Here is a 21,865-nt window from a genome sequence, read left to right on the forward strand (position 1 = left end):
CTGGAGCGGCAGAATTTCTGAAATTCTGCAATTATGGAAAATGACTGCCGGCTGGAAAGCAGGTGACTCAGCAGAGCAGTGGTACTGACATGTCACAAATAGAAAAAATATTCAAAGGGAATTATTGAGTGAAAGATCACCTATTTGCTAAAATTCTATTATTCAAATTCTTATTGATACCCTTCTAACCTCTAACCTCTAAAATAATTCTTTAGTGCAAGAACTAAGTGATGCAATTACACACAGATCACTAGATTTGTTATAATTCCTTGACTTATGAATGTGAAAGAGTTATGAAAGTGGATAACTATCTGATTAGCTTGCACTCACAAAAGGCAGTATTAAGTTCCCATAATATCTTCTACTTAAGGCTTTTTCTTGACTCACATCCTGAGTTACTAATATAATATTTTAAATCTTGAAAAGAACTGTGATGCTTTGTGCATTGCTGTATAAAGGAAGCGTAGAACTGGAACTGATGACCCATAATGTCTTTAATTCTTGAATTCCTGAAAAATAAAAAATTGCCTTGAATGGAAAAGTAAAAGTACTTTTGCTGTGAAGGTACAGGAAAAACAGGATCTGAGATTCTAAAATACTCCTTTTCTGAATGAAAAGTGCAATGAATGCAACCCACAGCCGTAAAATCTACATTTCTTCATAACATTTTTTTTTGTGAAGAAAAAGTAGTCTTGAACCTTACACATGAGGAACCTTACGCTTACTAGGAAGTTCACTTATTTTAAATCTGGTGTTAGACTACAAGTTAAGAAGTTGGTGGGAAAACTGGCTTGACCATCTGACACAGAAGATAAGTAAGATGCATTTTTTACAATGAAATCCATCTTGTTTTAAATGAACTAAGGATGGTATTGCTCTCTGTTTTCCCTTTGCATCTTTGGAAAGTTCTGAAATAAAGGAAAAGGAAGTTTGTAGCACTTTCAGAAATAACTTAAAAGAATAACAAGAGACTTAAGACTAATAATTACAGTGAAGTGTTCCAGAGTGTTTAATTCAGTTAGCACAAAGGGTAAGAAGATCAGTTGCTGCTCCAGTCCTTACAATTCTTAGGTCATATTGACATACAATGAAAAGAACAAAAGATAATTAATGGCCTACAAAGAGGACACTCTTAGTAGTACACTGATGTCTCAGCATCCATCTTCAGATTGATCAATATTAGAATCTATAATTTCACCAGTTGTTTTATGAGGTCTTTAAGAAAAAGGACACAGAATTATCAAGATCATAAAAAAAGTGTATTTCATTCTTTTGTGGCTACAGCCTCATTATTCTGCTCAGGAAAGGACACTGCGATTCCTTTATGTCATAGCCCATTCTGAAGAGGAAGATATTTGTGTTATTTTTCAATTTGCGATCTGTATAGATTGTTTCAAGTGAAAAGGTCCTACTCTAAGCCATCTGGCCAATAAACCAAATGTCTTCCTGTCCTGCTGGCTGGATGTGTGCCTTCCACGGGCCCATGGACCCCTGGACCCCATACAGTGCGGTGCCACCCTTTGCTGCCAGGCTGCAATTAGCCAACTAAGTACATGCTCTTCTTGGGCCTGAGCTGACGGGATTTGAAGCAGCTTGGATGTACTCAGGCACAGCAGCACTTTTGCTAAAGAGCTCTGCCTCTCTCATAGGTGAATAGATGCTGCAAAGAGCACAGTGCCCCTCACCTGCAGCCACGCGGCTCAAGTACCTGCTTTGGATGTGGGAGGGTGGTGTGTGATGCTTCACATCACATCACATGGATACACTCACTGGTTCCACTGCTGCAGAGGGCCATTGTTAAGCACAGATCCTGGCAGGCACTTGTAACTTCTAAATACCTAAGGCATGTGAATGACTCTAAAAGTAGACCTAAATCATAGGTTTAGACTATTTTTTGAGTAGCTGAAGTTAGGTGATATGAATGTCATGGCTGGCATAGCAGGATTTGGAGGGGAGAGAGCACTGAAAGCCTCAGGTTGAAAATGGAAGAAGGATGTACAGGCAGAGTTGCAAAGAGAGGCTGGACTAGAAATATTGCACTAATTGAAAGCTGCACTGCTCTGAAACCGACACACACTCAGGGATGCAGAAGACAATGACCATGGGCTCTGTTTTGTGCCAGCAGTGCTCTATGAATGTGCTCAGTTTAACACTTTTTCACCTTCCCTTGATTTATCAGATGATAGCTCTCCACAGCATGCGTTGGCGCTGGCAACTCTTTCCCAGAACCTGGCTTGGCGAGATGCTGATCTCGTGTAGAGATGCAGACCCTTCAGTAGTGTGGCTTGTACTGTATTTGGAAAGCCAAATGAAAAGACCGTACCTGTCCTTGAGCTGGCAATGTCACCTTTGAAAACCTGCAGATTTCGGTCTGCAGTCTTGTGTGCTGTGTGGTCATTGCCAGCTAGCAGCTCTTGCATTGGCATCTGACAGATTCTGGGCTGCAGACCTTACAACTGTGAGATTACAAGATGTGAGAAAGATATTTCAGATATTTTTAGAAGTTTTGGAAACATAAACTCCACCTTATCTCCCATATTCAAGTCCACAGCAGTTGTACACATTCCAAGAAAAGGCACATATAGACTATGGGAGATGTGCTGTTCTGCTGGATGTTGCACAGACTTAAAAGCAATGAATCCAGACAAGATATTTTCTTTCTTTTTTGAACTGAGAAAGATAAGATGGCTTCTTCTATTATTGCCTGTAGCTGGGGAGGAAAGGTACCCAGCTGCCTTCAGCAACTTGAAGGACAATGCCTCTTTCCTGGCCCAATACTGTTCAGTGTGGCTTGGGTACAACACAGACCTTGCCGATGTCAGGGAGGAAGAAATAATACGTGATTGGTTTCAAGGAGTCCAGCCACAGATTTGGGTGGAGTTGGCATTGCTTAGCAGGTGCCTCAGAGAGATAAGTCTGAGTTTAATTAGGGGGTCTTAGAGCAGTTTCTGCAAATAAAGATTTTTCCAGTGCCCGATGTAACCCTCTGTAACTGTGGAAAACAAAGCACTCTCTTCTAAAACTGAAGAAATAGCTAGGAAAAATCTGAACTTTGCATATCATTTAGCACAGGTATTGCTTTACAGCTTTAGACATTGACTCTTCTGTCTGTTCATATTATTGCTGGAAAAAATTTGGCTTACTCCTAAGTGTATATTGTGTCTTTGCATGGGAAGTCAAATTATAGAAGAGCAAAACTTTCTTTCTGTACTGATTTGTTACTTTTAAGTCAGCAATTTTACTTTCATACGTATTTCTCCAGATTCATTCTTCTCAGCAAAACAACCTATGTTAAGGTGTTGGCTGACCTATACCAGCAGAATCTCCTATGTTCTCTATTTTTTATGCACGGTGACTGTCACAATTCACTAATATCACTAGTAAGTAAAATAGATAAATTTCATTATTCACATTTGAGATAAGTAGGGCTACAGGCTAAAGATGATACCAAGACGTAAGCAAATTTCAGTAAATCAACTAATGCTTAAGTGTGTGAGTTCTAATGCAATGAAAGAGGAATTGGATTGCCTAGCTAACCCCATCTTTAGATGGGAAGAGATAGACAAGCTTCTGCAGAGCAGAATAGTTGGGTACCTGTGTAACTGTCAAGGATGCTATGCCAGGAGACTGCTGCATTCTGCTTAGGCTGAGGGAGGCTGGAGAGAAGGTGAACCAGGTGATCAGTGCGCAGACAGAGAAACCAATGCCATGTCTACTTCTCTCACTCAGTTAGAAGGAATTCTGCTGCTCCTCAAGATTTTGCTACAATGACCACTACTTCATACTGGTATTATCTTATACCGTACAGGTGCTTGAAGTCTCCAGGGAAGGTAGGTTTCTGTATTCTGCTGTCTGACTGCAGCAATGAAGTCTCTTGCTAGAGCCAAAGGAGATCCCCATGATTGAGGCACAGTTCAATTTACTTCTCAGTCTCTGTGCTTAAATGAACACTATAGAATATTATATCAGTGTCAGCTGTAAAGGGATGGTCTTGTTAAGACTAGATCTTGCCTTTTACTACGTTGGTCTCAAGTTCAACATAGTACTTCCTCAAGTATTCCATCGTCTTCCCTTTTAATGCAAGATACTTCTAAGTCTTTCACTTTAGTAAATTCTGTGTTTCTAGATACTTTGTACAAAGTGTATCAAAAAATCAATATACATAATAAAATAGAGCCTAAAAGGCCTCCAGATTGCCATCCAACACTGTGACACCTGAATAGCTTCAGTGCACATGAACAACAGCATGCAGAAACAAACTCATTTCAGGCAGAAAATACAGAACATGCCACCTTTGCTACTGGCCCCTCAGGAAAACTCTGTCACGTTTCTAAGAGCCAGACCCCAGGATGCTTGAACCTAACTTTAGAGCTGATCCTTCAAGTTGTCTCACTAGTTTGATCTTGGAGACAATTATTGCCTCAAGCAGGGTCAACAGCTTTCCCTCTTGACTCGTGGGATTTGACTTTTCCATTAGGCGAACAGAGGTGTCCCAGGTAATGAATAAATCAAATGTGGACAATCATTAATAACATATCAACATGTGAGAGTGAATTTGCTCATTTGTTTCATTATTGGCTAAGGCACTTGCAGACAAACAGAATCCGCTCTTCGTTAGAGGAGGGGAGAAGGAATCCCAGAGTGAAGAAGAAAGAAAAATTAATCTGCATGCATTTTGCTTTCTTTTCCAGGTGCCTCCATCATCTACTCTTCTTGACGTGAAACACAAATTTCACAAAGCATGTAAGTACTATGGCTAGCAGGCTGAAGGCATGGATAGAGGCCTTGTAGCTTGGAGAAATCGTCAAATTTATTTTTCATGAAATCTCACATGAAAGCTGAGACTGGCTTGACAGCTCCAGTGCTAAATAAGAGCAATGTTAGGACTAAGGTTCTGCTGTAGCTATCGTAGCTGTGAGAGGCTGAAAGGAGAGGACTGCATAATTTATCACTGTCAGCCCATGAGGGGCAATACTCTTCTATCCTGTTTTTAACATCACACAGCGTTCATTCATAACCACAACTGCATTTGCCTTCACAGTGTTACATTAGATAAGCTTCAATGACATTAAACTGCTTCAATCTGGCCATAAAGAGACAATATAGACTAAATAACTACTGCAGTAGGGAACTCACACGCAGAGTAATTAATTGACCTATCTGTGGTGGTACAGGCAATCTGAGAGGCTTCCCAATGGACTGTGTCCAGCTCCTTAATCGTCAGGGCAACTTCCCTTTCTTCTAGTACCATTTTTTTTCCCATGTCCTTGAGGAGAGAAGAAAGTAGTGGGGAGTGATTTTTGCACATACAAACTGCAGATGTGGACTTTGTACATGAGAAAAAGAGAGAAATCATCCCTCTTTTCTTCCTGTCAGAGAACACAGCAGTTATTCTAGATGATTCCATTCTGCCTTCTCCTAGCCACACACCTCCAACCTTTACCAGAGGGAAGTGGCTGGAAAAGCGTGTGAGCAAGAACACTGAAATTAGCCAAGCGCCAAAGTTTGATGTCATTTACTGTTATCCGCTGATTGATGTTCAGGATTATGGGGTCTGGGACCAAACGAACCTGAAACCTACAGGATGTATATGTGTGTATAGTGTGCCTTGAGTTCTGAAATGCTAACATTCTGCTGTATCTGCATCTGTAGAAAATCTAACTGTGTCACTCTTGCTCCTAGACTGAGTGACTTCCTCTCACTCCTACCTGTTGGAAGTAGAGTGGTGCTGGCAGTACTGTGGTATGAGGACTAGTAACCTTGAGTGTCACTTACATTTGAGATGTGCAGGTTGGTGCAAGGCCTATTAGCTTGAACTAATGCTGAGTTCAGAGTAGGGTAAGAAGAAGAAACATAATTTCATAGAATTTTATAAAACACTAAAGCTGAAGGCTTCTGTCATTTGCACAAAGATTCGGTTGATGAAGCAAAAGGCTGTTGACCTGACTGCTCCAAAACCGCTTGTTTTCGTTCCATGTAAGGGTTTGCAAAATGGCAAAAGTTCAAAAATCCCACATCTGATTATGAAAAGACTGAATGTGTAAGTTAATATTTTAATAAGAGTATATCCTCTGATCAGTTTGTGAAATGCAGTGCATTTATGCCTAGCCTCTCTTAAATAAACTGAAAATGGATTGATATCAGTGCAGCTTGAATCAGTTGAAGGTCACTGACATAGAGGTTTATTCCAATTTAACTGTAATGAGGTTTTTAAACGATGTGGGCTAAAATGGTACAAGTCTGTGTATAAGCCACTTTAATGTTTTCAGATTTAGAGATACTTTTCCCCTCAAATACTCTCAGTGATGTAAGTGGAGCTGAGTATAAAAGAAGACAGTAAGCAATACAACAAAGCACAATACAAATTGTGAACTGGAACTCTGTCAGTACAGCGTTTTACAGCACATGGAAGGGCTGGCATGTGCTTTAAATGCTTTTTCAGTTTTCAGTTTAGTTCAATTCCCACCATTTCCAGGAGCACACTGTGTCAGTGTCCTGTGTCTTTTCTTCCCCTTCCAGCTCATTGCTTCGATCTCTCTTTTCCAGTTCAGACTGGATATTTCTGTCTCATAAGGTTCCCCCCTCTTCCTCAAGTAATGAATCTTCTCTTTTTTCTCTCATATGGTTTGGAGGATGGCAATTTACAGAACACAGTTCTATTAAGCAAGAGCTGAGAAGGGGCTGAAGCTGATCTGTGGATGCCTTTGGTTAGCATGCTATTTTGTACTAGCTCATGAATCCATTTCTGTCATTTTCTGTGTGTCACACTCACGTGTTCCCCTATAATCTCTTGCTAAAATACACTTCTACGCATACACTTTTACGGTCTCACTGCCTTCATACATTCTCCTTTGATCACCCATGCAATTAAGCTTTTGCCTCAGCTGGTATCTTGTCAGACCTTCAGTGAGAGGAACCCTTGTGCAGCAATTTCACAAGCATCATCTCTGTCACTGATCAGTTTTCGCTTTCTGATCCAAGAAAGGAAGAAAAAGACTGAATTATGAATTGCAGCACAGAAGACTGTTAATCATTAAAATAAAAGAAATTGGATGCAAGTGACACATAACGTTGCTGCTCAGTAGCTTCTAAGTCAGTCAACCATTAATGCGGATCTGCGTTTATATGAAAGGCAGAGTACAGACTTAGAAGTTCAGGAACAAATACTGAAATACTCTTCAGTTCTTAGTTCAGCAAAACCATCTCTAATGCAGCCCTGGCAAAGCCTAACCCTGTGCTTTCTGTGGCTCTGAGTTCAGGGGTGCAATCCCAGTTTTATCACTGGAGATTTGGGGATCTATGAGTTCTTAGTGGAGGATAAACATTTAAGACAAACTGTCACTTCCATGGGAATTCAAAGGCTTTCTTCAGAATCAAGACGGCTGTTTGGAATCAGCCCCTGGCCCCTACAGCTACTGCCCCTGGTAGGGACTGGCAGCACCAGCCAGGGTTAGCACAGAACTGCAGCTTCCTGTTGCAGCCTTCCAGTCATCAGCTCCACAGGGGCTTTCTGCAACAGATGTTATATCCAAGCTGTCACACTTAATAGCAAATATGATACCTGCCCACCCTGAATCTGTCTAATCCTTTTTAAACCTACTTACGTTTTTGACCTCAGCAAAACCCTCTGGGAAGAAGTTCCACAAATAAATGTGTTGCAGACAAAAAAACCCCCACATGTTCCATAGTGGCATCATACAAATGTCTACACTTTTGCTGCTTGATGTTTTCTGCCTGAAATTGACTGGCAGTTGAGTGTCTGGGTGTTGCTGGCCATCACACGTATGTGTTTAATGTACGGCAAAAAAACCCTCAAACTGGTGCTGTGTACTAGGTGACTTTGCTACTATTTCCTTCATTCCCTTGCCTGGGTGGCAAAGGTGAAATGAAGCCAAAACCTAATTGCACAAGAAGGAAGTCTTTCTTGCCATTTTCTCAATTGCACATAATGAGTTAGGTACTTGGTGTTTTGTTTATCTGGAAAGTTTATATTTTTAACTGGGAAAGAAATACCTCATAGGCTAAACTTTGCAAGTTCTTGTCCTTGAGCATAACTCTTCAGCTTTAGTTTATTTTTCTCTTTACAAAATGTATTAGACTGGTGGGGGAGGAAATCTTACAGATAGAAAATGAAAAGCTATAATAATAATGCTAATTCAAGTATCACATAACTAAAATAAAATACCTCTCGAACAGGTCTTACAGTGCAGTCAGTGATCATTAAATATTTTCAAGGTTATTGTACTAAAGTAGCTGAAAAAAGCTCTTGAAAGAAGAACAGAAAGGAGAGTGGAAAAAAGATCTCAGTAATGCTATAGTAAACTCATGGACGCAACTTTCTACACAAGGAGACAGCACAAGAACTACTCTTTGAAGTCAGAAAACTGAAGGAGGCCAGAAATTGCTCTCTAGGTGGAAGGAGCAGTCAGGAAGGGAATGGCAGATGGGAGAAAGACTGGCGATAAGTGGAAGGAAAAGGGAAGTTGAAGAGAGAACTGGAAACATCACATGAAGAATAACCCAGTTTGCCGAGGGGAATGAGATTCTCAAGGAATAAGGAGTATTACAAGCTGCCAGCTGTCCCAATAAAACATTAGCTTCTAATCCTTTGGGTCCGTAATTGCAGCCCCCACCCCATCTAAGCTAATACATGTTACATATGGTATATAAAATAAGCAATGCCAATAAAAGTAAATCATCAGAAGAGAAATTGTCAGTAGATGGCACTCAAGAATAAATATTGTTATTTCTGGCCATTGTGAAACTTCAGAAACCTGCTACATGATCTTCCAGCTGTTTTTTACAGGTATTTCTATAGTGATCCTAAGAGCTATATTCCCTGGAAAAAACACTGAAGTATTTTCTCAGATCAGAGGCTCCTGAAAAAAGCATTTCAGAGGCCTTTCCAACACGCCATTTCACCTAGTCTATCAAACACTTGCGATGATTTTCAAGTGCCTTGAGTAAGATTTTTATTGCCTAGTGCAAAGACACATTACCATCAGAGAGGACAAACATAAACAGAAGTACCATGTCACACAATTATTTCCAGCTACATGGGAGGCCTCTGCATATTCTCCCTCCTTCCTCCCTGAAAGTGACCGGTGACTGCCTCCAGGTCACTTCTCCCCGGAGTGTCTTGTCAGTAGGGTGACAGTGGGAAGGAAAGCAGCATTTTAAAACCAGAAGTTTATTGTTCACCCAAAACCCAGAAGCAGATATTCAAAACACAGAACTTTGGAAGCCAAGCTGGCTTGGCAAAGAATCATAGAGTGGTTTGGGTTGGAAAAGACCTTAAAAATTGTCCACTTCCTTTCCCATGGGTAGGGACACCTGCCGCTAGATCAGCTTGCTCAAAGTCTCATCCAACCAGGCTTTGAACACTTCCAGGGATGGCACATCCACAACTTCTCTGGGCAACCTGTGCCACTGCCTCACCACCCTCCCAGTAAAAAAATTCCTCCTAGCATCTTCCTGATATCATCCTATCACTGCATTCCCTAATAAAGCGTCCCTCCTCAGCTTTCCTGTAGGCCCCCTTTAAGTACTAGAAGGTTGCTATTAGGTCACTCAGGAGCCTTTTGTTCTCTAGGCTCAACAAGCCCAACCCTCTCAGCCTGTCCTAATATGGGAGGTGTCCCAGTCCTTGGATCATCTTCGTGGCCCTTCTCTGCACACTGTCTAACAGATCCATGTCCTTCCTGTGCTGAGGACTCCAGAACTGAACACAGTACTCCAGGTGAGGTCTCATGAGAGAGCTCATGTTGAGCTTTTAACCCACCAACAATGACAAGTCTTTCTTTTCAGGGCTATTCTCAGTCCATTCTCTGCCCAGCTTATATTTGTGCTTGGTATTGCCCTGAACCAGATGCAGGATTTTGTGCTTGGCCTCATTGAACAAGGAGAAGAATCTTTCATTCCTTAAAGGTATTAAAGGTACTAAAATAACCACTCAGTGAAGGAGGTCCTCTTTCTTTTCTCCTTTCCAAAAAGTCTGCTAAGGGTTTTCATGCTCTGAATCAGCTACTTCCCTGTTTTTCATGACATCTGAGGAGAGGTAACATGATTACAAGAGCAAAAGCTTGAGGAATAACTCCATATTTTGCCACACTTGTGCTAAAACACAAGAGCTGGATGCAGACTTTTTGCAAGAAAAGATGACTGTTCATATTGCATCATGTAATTTTCTTCTAGAGGCTGACTGTGATGTTAAACTGCAAGGCTCAGGGAGGTGAGAAAGGATGCTGTGGGGATTAGTCATTAAGAGCAGTACGAGTGAGAACAGCGACAGCTAAGCCAGTGCCTTACCTATGGGCTTTGTATAATCAGGACTGTCTGATAACACAGTCTTGCTGAGAACCTGCAGTTCCTCTGATTTCTCCACACTGTCTATTACAGCTGGAATATCAAGTTGAAGAAAGTTAATGAAATCTGTCAATTTTGATGCTTCGAGAGACTTGTGTGCCTGATGAAACCACCTGCTGGGGACTCAGAGTAGCTGAATTGTGCTATTTATGGCTTTCTCAAGATGACTTCATAGTCTTTGCCTGTCAATCAACTAGGAGACCTTCAAGTGTCTCACAAACTGAAGAGACTCAAATAAGTTATATCTAGGGTATAGAGCCTTCCAGAGAGATCTTTCCTCTGCTCTGACATCAGGTTTTGAAAAAGCCAAAATTCTCTAAAAAAGGTGACAACCCAGTCCTACCATGAGTCACATTGAGCTGGATGTACTCCTTGGACAGAAAGGCAGCTGCAAAGTCTATGGCTCTTAAAAAATGTCAAACTCCTTCCTCCATGTTTTTATCCTAAGTACTTCATACTAGCCCAGAGTCACAGCTCAAATCCATATATGAATGAGTTTTCAAAAGGACAGGCTATACACTTCTTCTGTGCAGGCTGTCTGACTGCTGAGTTCATAGGCCCCAAATTACATCCCCAGTGAAGATTTATGGAGTGCCTTGGGTTGGCAGTCACATCCAACTATTTTTTTCAATAGATTTTCCCCTCTCTGCATTCATTACAACTCAATTGTAAATTAACAACGAAGGCAAATCACTAGGGATGGGCAGTTATTGCAAACGGGCACTAAGAAGTACAGTGATTTCATCTGGGTAAATTGCTCATTCATCTGTGTTGACTTTGTAAATGAAAATGCCTAGATTAGGAGGAGACATTATGATATCTGTTTCCTCTTATATTTGTAATTTATTTTTCTTTTGTCTTAAGCCACACAACAGATAGTTATAGAAGACTAGTTTACAACGAATTTCAGTATCCCACAAACGACAGTCTTAAACTCTTTTTACTTCTCTATGCCTGTCAAAACAACACAGTTCACTAGAAACTCTTGAATTTCTCACTCCCACAGTGAGGCTTCTACTACTCTTTACTTTTTGTTTTGCAAGGCTAAGCACAAAGTAAGCAACAACTCCTGCCACAGAACTCAAACTGGTCACTTCCGTCTTCCTCCCCAGCTCAGAGATCTAATCTGTGAATAAATTGCTTCCTGCTTCTGCACCGTGTGTATGTCAGAATAGAGACCTAAATTCTTGCCTTGGCATACTGCTTCAGCTGCAAGGCCAACTTGTCCAATAGACTTCATTTCTGATCTGCACAGGAAGAAGTGTCAGAAGGATGACATCCTTTCAGCTTAATTGTGGCATATCTGTACAAGAGTCTGTCTGGTGTTACAGATTTGCATAGCTTGACTTTCAGTCTCAGCTGCTCAAAATAATTGAAACACAGCTGTGAAAGCTGGAAATACTTTCATTTTGTTTGTAACAGCCAGTCACAAAATGAAAACGGTATCATTGATGTAACACAGTTAAAAGAAAGAAGAATCTAAACTGAGGTAGGGTCAAGATTTTCATCTTTAAAGTGACTGAAAATTTACCTTATACTTAGAACTCCAAATCTCTTTTCTTCCCCCCCCCCCCCCCCAATTCTGTGTTGGAATTAGAGAAAAGAAATTCTGGCCAATGTTCAAAAGAGGCAGACAACACATGGAGTGCTCCAGCTGCAGTCACAGTGATGTAGGCATTGAGTAGCCCTTCAGAAGGTGCTGTGCACTTCACAGACATCATTTTGCATCTTGAGCTGTGGTCATAACCCCCACCCTGGCCCTGATTCATGTGTCTCTTGTTGACACTGCTAAAGCCCAGAACTTGTATTTGGACACTTCTAGCTGGGGTGCTGACATCTAAATTCTCGCTCTCAAGTATTGCACTTAACAATGAGAGCAAGCACCAGACTAGGTATCCATAGTTCACTTTTGCTGAACATTTGAATTTTGTTATAAATTGTGGAGAAAGAAATATTAAATAAATCTGAAAAATGTCTAATCAGATATCCCTAGAGTTTTAAATGTACATGTGTTTACAAAGAATGTTTTCAGTATGTACTGAATTAGGAATCTATGGTTCAGTTTTGGCTCATCCAGCTGGTTTAGATACAGTGCTCTTAGTAACATAGGGTTTTAAGCAAGACTTTATGGTTCATATTTTCAAAACATTTTGGTCTTCTACAGATAAGAATAAAAAACGGAAGGCCAACTGGGAACTTTGTAGTTCTTGTTTCACACTGAAATGGATGTGATGTTTAAGACTTAGGTCTTTGGACCTGATTCAAAACCTGTAGGAGTCATACTATTGACTGGGGTGAGTTTTGAACTAGACACTTTCGCCCTTTCAAGGATCATTTTCTCATCTGTAAAATAAGAATTATTAACCTGTCACTCGTCCACCTTGGAATCTTTTGTCTGTTTTGGCTATGATGCCATAAGAAACACTTGGGACAAAGCATAACTTAAATATATGCCTAATAACCTATTGAACCAGGTGGAGCAAGATGTCTAAAACACAAAAGCCAGACTATCCATTAAATGCTTAAGGAGATTAATGAACTTCAGAAAACCCAGGAATATTTAAACTAGTAATGGAAAAAGTGAAGAGCACCTGAAAAACTTTAATGGAAATACACGTTATTTCTCCTTTTTTTTTTTTTTTTTTGGCAACCATTTCATCTGAAGTTACTGTGTTTCATTAGTAGGATTACATATACCATTTCAGATGAGTAATATAATAGAAGAAAAGGCAGTGAATCTACTGAGATGCAGCCTGAGGCAGATATGGCCCTCTCTGCTCTGTGGGATATCATTCCCAGCTGAGATTTACAGGGCTTTAACAATGCATCACAAATGACATCCTATGTAAACAATTGGAGAACAAATGTGAGATGATATTTAAATGCCTCATTAAGAAAAGGAAATTTCATATCTAGATTCTTTGCTTTTCTTGCCTTTGCAGTAGATTTAATTGACAGAGCTAGATGAGGAACAACAAGATTTGTTTATGATAATTGCCTATTATTAGTTACAATGTGTCTTATATTACTGCCTGTGGCTCAGTTGAGAAAAGGAGGGCAAGGCCCTACAGAAATAGTCTAGGCCCTAGAGAACATCTAGTCTCAGGTAAAATGAACAATAAAAGCCTACTGTACTGTTAATAGAAGTTGTCAGAGTTCTTTTGGTCTTTAAGCAACTCTTACATCAATTTAAACTTGGGTATTACATATTTGTCTGAAGAACAGACAGACTTCTAGTGCTAACCTGGTGTTCAGCAGATTCATATGGGCTTAACATTCACTCAAGGAACAAAGATACTAAAAGCCATGGTGGGTCTTTATGATTGTGAAAAGCATCTCGTGTCCTTTAATAAGACATTCCTAAAAAAATGACAGTTACTGAGGTTTTGAAGATCTGCAATAAACTTTCCATTTTGAACCAAGTAGCTGTGTAAGTCCAAACACATTGGGTTCGGCACTGGCTAGATGCCCTGATAAGAAGCAAGCTTTGAATGAGGCAAAGTATAGCTACATTTCCTGTACGATCTGAACAAGATTTACAACATAAAGGTACAGGTATTTGATCCCAGGGGAAAGGTGGGTATTTGGATATACTTGGTTTCATTTTATTTTTACATAGATTGTTTAACTATTTAGCATACACCTTGGAAAGCCTTAATTATTCCTCCATCTCTTTTGTTTTTGCTGTTGTGATGACATATATTGGATGTGGGTTTTAGACTGCAATCTAGACAGTAGCTTTCTTTCTATGCACATTTAGATTTTGATGTGGTTTTGGGGGTAATATGGCTTATATTTTTTATTTCATCAAAATGAATATAGGAGGTACCGTGTTTTCCAATCAAGATTTCCAGCTCAGAAAGCTAACTGATGCCTAATATCTTTAATGAGACTGTATTTTCTCCTTAAGACAGGCTAACTTAACTCTATGGCCTGACAACCAGAAGTTACTAAAACTAGACAAAGAAGAGACAGTTTTGTTTTTAGACAGAGAAAAGAGTGTTTATAGTCTAAGTTATTCCATAAATGTGGTTAGTGAGAAAATCTGGAGGTGGAAAAAGTGAAAACAGAACTGTATATGGAAAATATGAGAAAGAACCAGTAAGCCAGTCACCAAACACATGACTAGGTGTTTTTTTTTGGAGGATCTGAAATATGCAATCTCACTTTCTCCATAAGCAATTCTGAATCCTGAAACAGAAGCCGTGTTTCTACAGCATCAAAAATACTTTTGAAAATTTTCAACTATTTCTGCCTGCAAATAAGGTGGCCAGAAATAGAATAAACAGAAGTTTAGACTGCGATTTATTTGCTTTGAACAACATATGTTGCTCTGGTTTAAATATATACTAATGGGAAGGCAATTTTTTTTTAACATTCTGCCATAGGAGCACAAGTTCAGAGTTCACAAATGGCCTAAATGAGTTGTGGCTATAACATTTACAGAGGAAAATCAGTAGGGGTGTTCAAGGGCCATTAAGGGTTTGCTGTATAGATAGGATGAAACATCATTCTGTAAGTGTGAGAATCATATATATTGCTCACCAAGCAATACCACCACAATCAAGTCCCTTACAGGCCGTGCTGATATAGCTGCGGAAAAGCAGTTTGTTGATCAGTTTTAAGCATGTTACACTTCTTTCTACATGGCTGCCTCATGGCTGATGTGCAGACAATCTGCCTGGGCTCATTTCCTGCTAGGAGAGCTTGCGATGGCAGATTCCGTGCTCTCCATGTGGGCTAAAGCATCACTCACGTTGTGCACAGGAGGTGACCTGGAATCAATCATGTTTACTGTTTATCCTCATAATGTCTCTATTTGCAGGAAAGACACTGTAGCCTTGTTTCACAGCAGGGGAATTGCAGTATGCTGAGGGAAAGTTATTTGTCCTCTGTTGTAGAGCTGAGATGGCAAAAGTCGTTTCCCAAGCCTTGTGGCAGAGCTTCTGAGGCACTGAAGCTTCTGTTCCATCTAATTAAGGCGGTGGGACAGGGGAATTAAACCAGCTCAAATAAACTTCTCCCAGAAAGGACGTAAGAACGTGACTGAGGTCCTCAGGCTTATATTCTAGTGTCTGATCTGCTGCCAAAGAAGGACGGTTCTGTGCCGCCTTTTCCTCATCACCCATAGAGAAAGTACAATGTAGCCCTTTTATTAGTGGGCACCAATTTTCAGTGTGGTGATTTTACCAATGAATTTATGAGAAGTTAATTTGTACAAAGGAAAAAATCATGTCCGTTCAAATGTGTTCAGTTAATTGTTGATGGCCACCACCAGATACAAAAAAATGCATTTCTCTTAGGGATTGGTGTGGGAATGCATCCTGATTAGATTAAAGACTGGAGAGAGCACTATCCCCTGGACAGTCAAATACTGAAAGAAAATTATACTTCATTACAATATTTATTAGCTAATTGACTAAGGAATGCTTTTAAAGAAACATAGCTAGAGCATGCAGTAGGACTCCTCTCTGCCCAGTACATTGAGTTGAAGGCACAAGTGGACTTTTGAGACATCTTTGCTGTATGGGGTGCGACTGTAGGACCACTGGGTGCTTTCTGATGCTGGAACAAAAATCAGCTGGTCCCAAAGCCTGCTGTAATGTACACCGGCACTATATCACGTTCAGACAGCGTGCATGCAGTGCAGGGTAAAACAGCGACCTCATCAGTTCTCTCCTCTCTGCCCCTTGTACAGCTCTGTGGAGAGCTGCTACCTAAAAGCACTTAGCAACAGTGTTGATTACAGCAGTATCCAAACCAGAGCTTTCTGAAGTGAGGAGGTAATGATCTGTGTTACCAGTGTTCTATAACAATGTGTCACACACCATCTTCATTGGAAAGCACAGCACTGATTATTCTCTCAGAATCTGGCACAGGCTGTACATGAACAAAGATTTTAAAAGCAACAACATTATAAAACAAGCTCTTATATCTCATTGCTCATGTTTTCTGAGACCACAAGGATGGTCAAATACCTGTGTTTAAATGCTCTGCTTCTCTCCTTATCAGACCCTTGGCTGGGTTGACCACTGCCACACCAGTGAAGGTATTTGAGTCAATAAAGATTCAGATAGACAATAACAGATTTCTTGAAACACCAAACATTAAGCTGCATTTTTAAAAATCTTATGTTAGGATATGAACAGAATATAGAGAAGGAAGGATATTTTTAGACCCTGAAAGATATATATAGTTTGTCAAATGTATGTTGCTTAATGTACAGTTTCTCATGTTTGAGTTGCCCTTTTTATGAAAGCTTCTCTGATGGAGCATATTTAGGAAGAGTACCCTATTTGAGTTGTCACATTGCCCCTGATACCTCAGCAATTATCTTTATTACCCTTTCTGAATCTGTAGAGATAGGAGAATCAAACACAAAGGTAACTGCCAGAATACAGATCCTCAATCAACACACATCACTCATCTCTTTTTTAATCAGGGTTGGCATTTCAGAGTCAGAAAACAACTGTCTGCAAATACAAAACAAACTCAGTTCTGTTTTAGTATGTGGTTCACGGGACACAGTCCTCCTTGGGGGTCCCTGGTCAAAAGACTCCTCAAACCTAGTACACAGAGTCCAGCTTCACTGACTAGCTTGCCCACCCACCCCCTGCAGTGACAGTGCATGTCTCTGTGCAGTGCCTGTGTGCCACACAGGCAGTAAAAGAAGAACAAAGCCCGGAGCCAGCCCTGTAGGCATGCTGCTCCAGGCCAGATAATTTGTGTGTTTCCCACTGCTGCAGCTGGGCACTTACATCGTGACTGCTGTGCACTGCAACATCATGATGCATTCAGCACTTCATCGGTTCCTTAAATTTAGGGTTTAATCCTTAGGATTAAGAGCAGTCCCTTCTGGGAACTTTGCCTCAAGCTCCAGGCTCATCAGAACACCTGGTTTCTTATTTCTCAGTACTCTCCTCTATGGCTGTTATTAGTGAAATAAAAGACAAGCTTCATTCCCTTTCCCTTCCCTTGCCTGTGCATATTAATTTAAATACAAGTCTGCACAGAAAGTTCAAAATTAATTATATTCTCTACAGCAGCTTACATGGGAAATATAAATGCACAGGACTGGGTTTTCTTTTTCCTTTTCTCTTTTTTTTTGTGGAAGTGGAAAGGAGAAAGAAGGCATCAAAAATATTAAAACATGTCTAGATGTCGCATGCTTACTTACGTTTAGTTTCTGATGCTTTTTGTCTGTCAGAATTTCCATAGTTGCTTTCAGTGTCAAGCTGTTTCAAGAGGAAAATTGAAAGCTTAATCTGCTGGTCACATAAATTGACCTCTAAATGACAAATAGTATCCTATTTACCATTAATGACAATTGATCTTCCCTAAGAAAAACTGTGCTGACTTGTAAGAAATTTGTCCATTACTGTCCAATCAGAATATAGCTCAAGTCTGAGGTTTACTTTTCAGGGAAAAAAGGAGGGGAGGTGTTCTGTTCCTCAAGGAATTCAAGCATTCAATAAAAATGCAAGCAGGTCAATTCATGACACAAGGTACAATGCAGAGTCTCACAGGCCGGAATTCCACATCTGAGCACAGTCACAGCAGATTAACTACTCCTAGAAACAAATGTAGGGACAAGGCTATCCTGTTTGCCAGGTCCTAGGCAAGAAAAGAAAAGTTCTGACACTTTTAAAAGGGTGTGGCTGATGGAATTGTATGCAATATAACACTGCTCTGGAAAACTTTCTGAATCAGGCACTGTGGGCCAGGGTGACAGTTACATGACTTCAGGAAAAAGTGGATGCTCATAGACTTTAAGCATTTAAGGCCAATGGCAACAATCAAATGGACAGCAGCTAAAAGGAAGCATTTAGCCAGACGTATCACCAGGCTGGGGCTTATTTGCTTAGTAGTCTGTGGGAGGTGCATGCTGTTCTGCCCCTTGGCCAGACCCTATCCTTGGCATTGTTGGTCTTAGCCAATGCCCAGAAACATGAAATCAGCCATCTCAGTGCTTGTTCTCCCTGTGCAAGCAGTGTGGTTGTAGCTAGATCCATGCATGTAATACCAAAAAAACAAAACCAAAACCAAAGCCAAAACAACAACAACAAAAAAACACAGAAGGAAAAAATGAATGGTTATGCTCCTTTTTCAAATTCCACATGTCGTTAAGAAAGGGGCTATTTGTGTCTCCATAGCAACTAGAGGTCAAGATGCCATTGTAAAACACGTGGCCAGAGATCTTCCCTGGAGAGCTTACAAATTAAACAAATCACAGAAAATAGAGAAAAAACTGACAAAGAAAAGAGATTTATCCCTGGGTATGGAGGTATTTAAAAGTGACATCCATTTCAGTATCCTGATGAGGTTTTATTGAACAGGACACATTGATTTGCTCTTTCCAGTGTCTTCCCATAAAAATATGAATCTAGTTCAAGACCTTGGTCCTGGTGTTTAAATATTCTGATAGAACATATCAAAGGTCCTCCTATGAGAAAAGAAAAAACAGCCTAGCTGAACAATCCCAGATCTAGCAAGTGCCTTCCCAAAGCCATCCCTGTGCCCTAAAGGCTTAGTGAGACGTGGAAGCAGCATATAGTTAGTAGCCTGCTCCTTGCAAGCTCAGCTGTGCTCTGGAGCTCAGTACAGGGTCAGGCTGGTACAGCTAGGCAGTACTTGAAGGCCACCTAGCTAGAGCTGCTCTCTCTGTGCTAGCCAGGTGATTGTGCTAGCACTTAGTGGGTCAAAGCAATAGAACATCTTTTGGTCTGTGGCCAGACAGAACCTTTCAGGCGGGACTCTGTGAAGAGATGATGGGGCTTTGCTTGCCCCAGGCTTGCTGCTGAGAGCTGCAATTCTTTAAGTGGGCTGGTTGTTCAGATTGCAGTACTCAGCAGCTGTCATTTATTATAGTGAAGGCTAGCATAGTAATAGCTTCAGATAGTTTCTCTCTTAGTCTTGTGGCCCAGCTTAGTTTTACGGTGGTTTCTTATGTGTGCTTTGCTTACTGCCATCATGCTCAGCAGTCATGGAAGTGCAAAGTTAGCACAATAAGTCCCAGAACCTTTTCTTTAAAATAAAAGCAAAAAGCAACAACTTCACATCATTTCAGCATCTTTCTTTCCTGCTGTCAACTCAGTGAAGCAAGGGTATGCATACTTCACTCCAGCAAAGGCTGCAACTGTCAGCACAGTGATATCTCTGTCTATTCCTTTTTTTCTCAGAAGCATTCCCAAGAATGCTCAAACATGCTTGCTGCAACAAAAAGAAACAACACTTATGACCATTGCTGTTCAAGGTCGTGGACTCAGAACAACTGTATTTGTTCAGTATTTACTTGTCAAGGAAAGATCGCCACATGTTTTCAGATAATCTGTGTCAGTATATCTATCTGTATAAGGGATATTGGTACTACAATGGTTCCCAGAATTTCCTCTATTTCTGCAAATTTAAACAACATGCTGCAGCTGATTGATTATAGTAATTTTGTTGTTCATATCATCTTTTTCATATCACAGCAGGTATTGCTTGTAATTATTACAGCTATTTGTTATTAGAGATGCATGAGTGGTGAAATACAATGAGAAGCTTACAATTTAAGTGATAATAAAATTAGCTGATCATAGAAAGGCAGTCTGTTAATTATCTGTGTCTGTCAGGTCCATTTTACATTTCTTAGACTCCTCCCTTCCCAGTGGAATAGTTGGTGTGGGAAGGCGTTCTAAGGAACACACTGAATTTCCCAGTAAGAAAGGTCTTCATCACCTTTGATCACTTTTGGTCACCCTTGCTTTCATAAGTGTTTGTGTAACTTCATAAATACTTTGTGGCAAATAGGCATTTGATTGCGTAATTTACTATAGAACAGGCAGCACACTAAAGAATTTTTATGGAAGGTTCTTTATGAAACAATAAAAATTAGATTGACCCCTTCTATTTCATACCTATTGGAAAGCACCTCGTACTATACATTTCTTAGCTGTTAAATTTTCAAAACCTCTTGTGATATTTAAGTGATGAAGCACACATTAAGGTCAATTTGAATCATGGATAGAAAGTATCTCTAGACACTTTTAAAACTGCATGTGGACTTATAAAACTGTCACCAGTTCCTGTGATTGTCAGCTGATTCATTTACTGAAATTCTAGGATAAATACAGTGGAAAAAAAAAATCCACTGCGTGAGCAGCAGGACCAGTAGAACTTTATTTTCTGTGCGTCTCTGTATAGTGGCATTGGCAATTGGGCAAAAAATGGAGGCTGTCATTTTATCAAGCATTTCTATGGTTCTTTAATAGCAGTATATGTAGTTTTTATACCTAGTATTTATAGTTGGTTTCATAGTTGGTTATGGTCAAATTAAAGGTTACTGTCAGTTTTTATATATCCTGTCAGTTTGCTTATGTTTTAATTTTTCATTTAAATACTGGCAGGTACAACAAATAACCCATCCAAAATTAATTCTTTTTCCTCATGTCTATTTTTAAAAAAAGATTATTAAAAGTAAATATTGAGTCACTTTCTAAGAAAGTACCATCCTGTGTTGAAATTATTATTCTTTAAAAATAATAGCATTAAATTATTTTAACTTTTTAAAAAATATAGGTATGGATTTTTTCCACAATGTTGAAATAGATTCCTGACAAAGATGATGGAATTAGGTAAAGACTTAAGGCTCATCATGAATTGTTTATGTTGTCAGACTAAAGGAAGCCTGTGTACGTAAAAAGAACATTGTCAGAGTCATAACAGAATAAATCATAGAATTGTAGGAGACTTTGAGTTGGAAGGAATGTTCAAAGATTATCTAGCCCAGACCACCTGCTGTGGGCAGGGACATCTTTTACTAGATCAGGATGCTCAGTTTACCAGGTTGATATCACTTAAAATCACGGAGGCTGTGAACGACCTTTCAGCTGAGGAATGGGCAAAGCTTTCAGGTGCCTGTGTTCATGCAGTTGGGAGGTGACTGTATTAAAAAAATGAGACAAACATCTTTCAAGAGCAGGGTAAGTCTTTACAAGCAGGTTGTAACAATCAAACAGCAGATGGAAAAACAGGCATTCCAATATCTGTCCAAACATGCTGCAAAGAAAGGAACCAAAGTGTTCCACACAAATGTTAGAAATCTAAGAATTGTCATGGAGAAACCACAATATTGGCTAATGAACAAAGGAAATAATATTGGCTAAACAGACCCATGGTTTGTATCATGATGGCCGTTCTTCTTTTCCGGTCAGCCAAAATCTGCTTTTTCAAGTCAAAACCAGTCTGGGATATAAGTGGGCTGAAATGTTATTTTTACAACTTTGTTCCAAGCGTGAATTGTATAGCCAAAACCATAGTCCTGTATAAGAGAGCTGAACAGCTCTGCTGGTCACTGGGAATAAACAGGGACTGTAACCTACTGAGTACCATATGGCTAGAGCTCTGATGAACATCAAAATCACAAGAGTAAACTGGGAAGTTATTCCTGCTAAAGTCTGTGGCGAGTAAAGTTGGAAACTTTCATGTCCAGACTAAACTAAACATATTTAGAAATAGG

General features: G+C 40.0%; 1 protein-coding gene across 7 annotated transcripts in view; it reads left to right on the forward strand.

The window, feature by feature from the left end:
- TECRL (trans-2,3-enoyl-CoA reductase like) overlaps positions 1-21,865 on the forward strand; it is a 63,299-nt gene that overhangs the window by 9,943 nt on the left and 31,491 nt on the right. For 6 of the 7 annotated variants that reach the window (XM_054065797.1, XM_054065799.1, XM_054065798.1 and 3 more), the window contains exons 2-3: positions 4,692-4,743; positions 9,593-9,739. In XM_054065797.1, coding sequence (XP_053921772.1) covers positions 4,692-4,743; positions 9,593-9,739 — 199 coding nt within the window. The remainder of the gene's footprint in view (positions 1-4,691; positions 4,744-9,592; positions 9,740-21,865) is intronic. The other variant, XM_054065796.1, reaches the window with a different exon arrangement.

This window comes from Cuculus canorus, chromosome 4 (assembly GCF_017976375.1).
Source record: "Cuculus canorus isolate bCucCan1 chromosome 4, bCucCan1.pri, whole genome shotgun sequence".
In the NCBI taxonomy this organism is placed as follows: domain Eukaryota; kingdom Metazoa; phylum Chordata; class Aves; order Cuculiformes; family Cuculidae; genus Cuculus; species Cuculus canorus.